Source organism: Lepisosteus platostomus, chromosome 1, assembly GCF_059453375.1.
Source record: "Lepisosteus platostomus isolate fLepPlt1 chromosome 1, fLepPlt1.hap1, whole genome shotgun sequence".
Lineage (NCBI taxonomy): Eukaryota > Metazoa > Chordata > Actinopteri > Semionotiformes > Lepisosteidae > Lepisosteus > Lepisosteus platostomus.
In genome coordinates, this window is record NC_142611.1 from 54,606,345 (window position 1) to 54,612,138 (window position 5,794).

Sequence of the window (5,794 nt, forward strand, 5' to 3'; positions counted from 1 at the left end):
ACAAGTACGCGCTGCTTACTCCGAACAAAACCTCCAGCAATAATCATCATCATCATCATCATCATCATCATCGCCGTCGAGGTCTCTAACTTCAAATGACAGTTTTTCGAATTGAAAAATACCTGAGCGTATTTAAATTCATACGCTCACAATTATGGATCTGATGGAAACTCTGAGGAACACTCTGATGAATAAAAAGCTCCCATTATACTTTAAATGTGTGTTCGTTGCGTTTGATATTGTAACATTAAATCCGTTCTAATGTCAATCTTGGGGATTTTAGAACCGAATATTTGAAAAAAAATGACCATTTGAATTTTAATCTCAGGGTGATAGGATCTCGTTGTTATTCTCGTTTCAATTCACCTTTTCGAAAATATGTCTTTAAAAATAGAAAGAGGATACCTGTGGAGCGCTTGATACGCTCGACTCGACACACTGACAGAAAAGCTAAAGCTGTGCGGCTAAAGTTACTCATCAGAGGGATCCCTGAGTGAGAACGCGCAAGGTGTTGCTCTTTGCCTGGCGACTTCTCTGTTACTGCGTCCCGCCCTCCGTCTCCCCTGCGCTCTCCCTGTGCCGAATCATGAATGAAATGAAGCGCCCCTGCCTTGTCTGTCATTGGTGGTGAGGCATCTTTGAGCACGCCCAGTCCTGGGGATGCGAATTTCGGATTGGTTGACTCTCAGCTTCGTACTATTTGCACCCGGCCGTCAGCCTCCTGCGCTCGCAGGGGATATAAAAACCGGATTCCTGCGCGGTCCGCTTGGAACTTATTGTTGCTGTTGCTAACTTGAAGAGTAAACACAGCCCGAGAGGAAACGTTCATTTTGTGCCATAGCAGGGCTGCCTGTGGGGATTATGAACTCCATTGACTCGCAAGCCCACCACAGTTCACCAGCACCAAGCCCGCACAATCCTCACCTCAAGAGCACCCAGGAAGCCCCTGAAATGGCTGTGTACTGCGACAATTTCAGCATGTACCACCAGCAGAGCTTGCACAGCACGCAGAGACCCGGTGGCTACGGACTGGGGGACTACGCGCCGTCTTCCAACCCCTACCTGTGGCTCAACGGGCCTGGGGTGAACTCGTCCACTTCATACCTCCATGGGAACAACTCAGCTTCCTTCATGCCGCCTTCGTACGGCTCCCAGCGACAGTTCCTGCCGAACTCGTCGGGATTCGGGGGAGCCGATCTGGGTTGGCTGTCCATAGCCAGCCAGGAGGAGCTGCTGAAGCTGGTGAGACCCCCTTACTCCTACTCGGCCCTGATCGCGATGGCCATACAGAACGCTCCGGAGAAGAAGTTGACTCTTAGCCAGATCTACCAGTACGTGGCGGACAACTTCCCCTTCTACAAGAAGAGTAAAGCGGGCTGGCAGAACTCCATCCGCCACAACCTCTCGCTGAACGACTGCTTCAAGAAGGTCCCCCGCGACGAGGACGATCCAGGTGGGTCAAAGTCCGGTCCACTTATACACGTTCGGTTCTGAGAATGGCCCATATTATTGTCAGTCGTGTCATATTATTATATGTCCATGTTATGTATATCATATTATTATAGGCCATATTATTGTCAGTCAGAGTCAACACTCTTCAGTTAACACCTTTTTTCAAACATAGCCTAACATTAAATATCAATCCAACAGGTGAAAAAAGAGTCATCTCAGACAGAATCTCACGCCTTACAGTGGCCTTCAATAGACAGCTACATGATGCATAACGTTTATTAATCAGCGATATCAACTAATCACAATTAATTTTATCAGAGCAAAATAACATTTTTGTCCAGCCACAAGCCGCAACTGATAAACGCATAAGACACGCCGTGGAATATTCAGGACTACAGATTCAAACCAGAAAACCCAATCTGATACAATACAAATAAACATGCCGTGTACTTTACATAATAGGTCTTAAACTTCCTTTCTAAAAATAAAACTATGTACAACATTAAACAATATTAGCAACACTTTTTGTAAACATCAGGTGTTAAGCATAACAAGAAAAAGTCGGCATGTGTTTAAATAAAGAAGAGATATGCAGTATATAAAGATGCGAAGGTACTTCAACTACAGGCTCCACTTATGTATTATTCTTCTAAATATTAATACACACTTAATCACCATTAAAATACACAGAGTGAGACAAAACTAACAACCGAATAAATGTTATTGATCCCAATACTTACGTATTGCATCCCTAGTATGTTTCTTACAAATACTATGTCAATTCACCTCGTGTGGCTCAATATTATTCACACGCCATATCAGCTGAGAAAGCTCCATTCACTTTACTTCACTTCATTGTCTTTAAAATGCTTGGATTGGCTTTTCCAAGGACGACGAGCTGATTTTGCTCAACTAAAAAGAGTACTGCTTTCCTTTACTTCTTTACAATATCTTAAACCAAAGCCAAACACAGCTTCACTGAAGTGCTAACCCAACCCTTTGATCAGCCTTCTAAAAGACAAACGGTGACTTCAGACCTGCACAGAAACGAAGAAAACCAGTTTTCTGCGAGCAGGCGGGGAAGCGGCGGTGAGATAGAACTGCTGTCTTAGACAGTTGGATTCCTCGCCCCATTTGCGCACTTGACGCGTGAGAATGAAAAGCGCGAGGGGTCAGAGCACCGACCTTCAAGAGGTGTGATAAATAGCCTAAGCACTGCGGGCTCTGGAAAACTCATGGAGAGAAATTCATGAAGAGACCCATTCTGCGTTCAGTTCTGTTCCTGGCCCGATCAGAAGCAGTTCGGGCCTAATCACGCGCACTCTATATAGTATTTACAGGTTTTGTGATTTCAAATCGCGTTTCGCGATCAAATTCTTCCTGATGTCAGACTTCTGATGTGGGCTTCTTTGACAGTCTTACACCGCACCGCACAATCAGAAGGGGTCTTATTTTGGGAGTTTTTGTGATTTCAGTAACAATCTATTTTGTAGATTAATTGATAACATATCTAATAGTGCGTATCTAAAACTTAAAACGTAATTGCCGTTGTTGCCGAACTTCTTTGAGCGTCGGAACTAAATCACTCCACCCGTGCTGAAGCAGCACTTTTTATTTAGCGCTGGAGATTTTGTCATTAAGGCTTCCACATTGTCACTCCCTTGACTAAACATTTACTTAATACATACTTTTGTGAGATTTGCTGAAGAGGCGAAAATGGGGCAATTATTCTCTAGTTTAAATCTGAATGTTTTTGGTGGTTTAACATTTGGGATGATGATTTAAATGGTTACTCTTTTATGTTACCTTGGTTTGGAAAACGGTGCATTTTGGAATGTGATGTTTATGTACATGATGACTGTAACTAGTGTACATCTTAGTGTTATTTTAATGTGTCCTGTAGAAAGTGAGTTGTTAGGAACTGTCAGATGGAGCTTAGCAGTGTATTACAATGAAATTGCGTATGGAAATTGGTATACTGTAGATGTAAATGTAAACGTCGAATTACGACGTTTCTGTGTCTTTACAGGAAAAGGTAACTACTGGACCTTGGATCCCAACTGTGAAAAGATGTTTGATAACGGGAACTTCCGCAGGAAGAGGAAGCGCAGGTCGGACTCGAGTAGTGGGGCTCCTGCTAACGCCAAACCTGACGAGAGCCGATCGAACCCAACCGTCAAGCCAGCCGACAGCCCGACGCTCCTGGAGCCTTCCTCCCCGGAGCTAGACACCGCCACAGAGGATCACAAGAGCTCCTCTCCTCCCGGCCTGCCCTCTGCCCCCTGCTTCAACAGCTTCTTCAGTAGCATGACGGGCCTCGGCTCCGGTTCTGTGAACAGGCAGGGGTCCCTTGGACTGGTGAACGAGTTGTCCGCCAGGAACATCTCGGCTCTGAGTCCGTACCCTGCCAACTCCCAGCAAGAAAGCGGCAGCGCTGAGCTGACAGACAGCCTGCAGCTTGGCCGCAGCGTCTACTACAACTCATTCAGCAGCGGCCAGGGCAACCAGTTCAATGGCCACTTCTACAACAGTTTCAGCGTGAACAGTCTCATATACCCCAGGGAGGGCACTGAGGTGTAAGGGCAGCTGAAGCCGGAGTGGAGTGTCTTACAAAAATGTCGTTCTCCCCTGGACAGGGATGTTCGCTGGTGGACCAGGGCCGGGGACTGGGTTCGGGTTCCTCTATCATCAGGCACTGACAGGCGAGACCTAAGCGCCCTTTTACCTTCTTTAAAGAGAACATGCACGAGTGGAACCGTGACTGTACTAACTGTGCACCAGAACCGCTCTTTTGCGTTAGCTCTTCCAAGGAACTCGACGCGATTCCGTGAAGCAGCGATTCCCCCCCCCACACACACACACCTCCCCCACTTCCCCGCACCTCCTTTACTTCAGCCGTCGTGTTGTGACCTACAACATGGATGAACCAAGGCAAAACAGTCGGAAACGGTGCACTTGTAGCGTCCGTACCCTTACATTGTAAAGGAATATTAAACCTTGATGCACATAGACGTGAACTGTCCTGCCTGCTTGGTGGACTTCGGTGTTCCAGTCGGCCGAGGGATCTGTGCCCTTAGCGGGACCCGGACAGGACGGCTGTTCTGGGGGAGATGTGCCTTTCAAGCCTGGTCTTTTAAATTCTGACTTCTGTGGACAAGTCTTGAATTCCAGTCTGCCAAAGCAAAACACACAGTAGCCCGTCACCGTCTTCCTGCAACGTATTTTTTAAAGTATTTGTAGTACAGCAAACGGGTTTTATATCACGTTTTACACCTGTTTCTAGTTTGATACTCGTGTAAATATAAATATATATTTTGTATTTTTTATTTTTGTAAATTATGCTTCTAAATTTGTATTATTTATATAAAATGTATAGCGGTGTACAAATGTAAGGTTTTCCTAAGTAGTTTTATAGGCAAAATGGTTTTAAAAAGTTCCGTATCTAAAGATGTAGTAATAAAGGAAGAACAGAGCGTGAAACTCGATTGCACTGTTTTTTCAGTTGTGTAGCCAAGCATCTCAAATTGTGTGACAAAGTGTATCCGAGAAGTGTTGCTGAACTAGACCCAACGCGTTGCAGAGTGAAAGCCGAGCTGCTGATCAGATCTGGCGCCAGAACTGGCGGAGATTTACCGGCGGTGACGTTTTGACAGCTTTAGGAAGCCTGAACTAGCGGCGCACGCCTGTTTGCTTGAAACCTCTTCATTATAAAATCTTTTATTGTCTCAGCCAAATAAATGTCATCTATGGTTGCTCAGACTAATTGAAGAGGTTAGTAAACAGAATGAGAAAAGCCAAGTCAAAGGATGTCTGTGCATGTTGTATTTTTTTAATTAAAAATAATTTACAGTGAACAACCTTACAGAGACAATAGGGGATTCTTACGGCTGTGCTGTTCATTTCAGTGGGCTCTGGATAACATAACGGAGAAAAGAAGAGATAACAAGCACGATCGCTATAATTTCACGCAACAGGCACTCTACCCGGTGTTGAGAACAATGCCAGTCAAGTGAAGACATGAGAAGCATTACATAAAATGACAACATGTTCTATAAAAGAGAGAATTTAATCGTTTTAATATGATATCGTAGTTTGTTCCATATTCCACTTACATGCACGTTTTGCAAAGGCGGCAAACCTGGGCGGCTGTGGGTTTGCAGGTTCGGAGCCCAGTGGAGCGCTGCTGCTGTGCCCTCAAGCGAGGTGCACTTGCTGCACTAAAACGCCGCACACGCGTGAAGGCAGAGCACGTTTCAACGGGAAACAAATCCGTCACAATAATGGAAGAAATCCGCCACCTCCAAGGTGGGGAGGAGGCGTCACTGAAACGCCTCTAAGGAAC

At 45.4% G+C, this 5,794-nt stretch overlaps 1 protein-coding gene across 1 annotated transcript; it reads left to right on the top strand.

The window, feature by feature from the left end:
- Nucleotides 1–620: 620 nt before the first annotated feature.
- On the top strand, nucleotides 621–5,309 carry foxi2 (forkhead box I2). The gene is made up of 2 exons (XM_088632692.1): nucleotides 621–1,453; nucleotides 3,482–5,309. The coding sequence occupies exons 1-2, from the start codon at nucleotides 862–864 to the stop codon at nucleotides 4,030–4,032; spliced, it is 1,143 nt and encodes a 380-aa protein (XP_088488818.1). The 5' UTR covers nucleotides 621–861; the 3' UTR covers nucleotides 4,033–5,309.
- The last annotated feature ends 485 nt before the right edge of the window (nucleotides 5,310–5,794 follow it).

Bases quoted from the DNA above. Each gene is read 5' to 3' on its own strand.
- foxi2 (XM_088632692.1), top strand. From the start codon at position 862: ATGAACTCCATTGACTCGCAAGCCCACCACAGTTCACCAGCACCAAGC. The intron at 1,454-3,481 runs GTGGGTCAAAGT...GTGTCTTTACAG, and splicing joins CCGCGACGAGGACGATCCAG to GAAAAGGTAACTACTGGACC.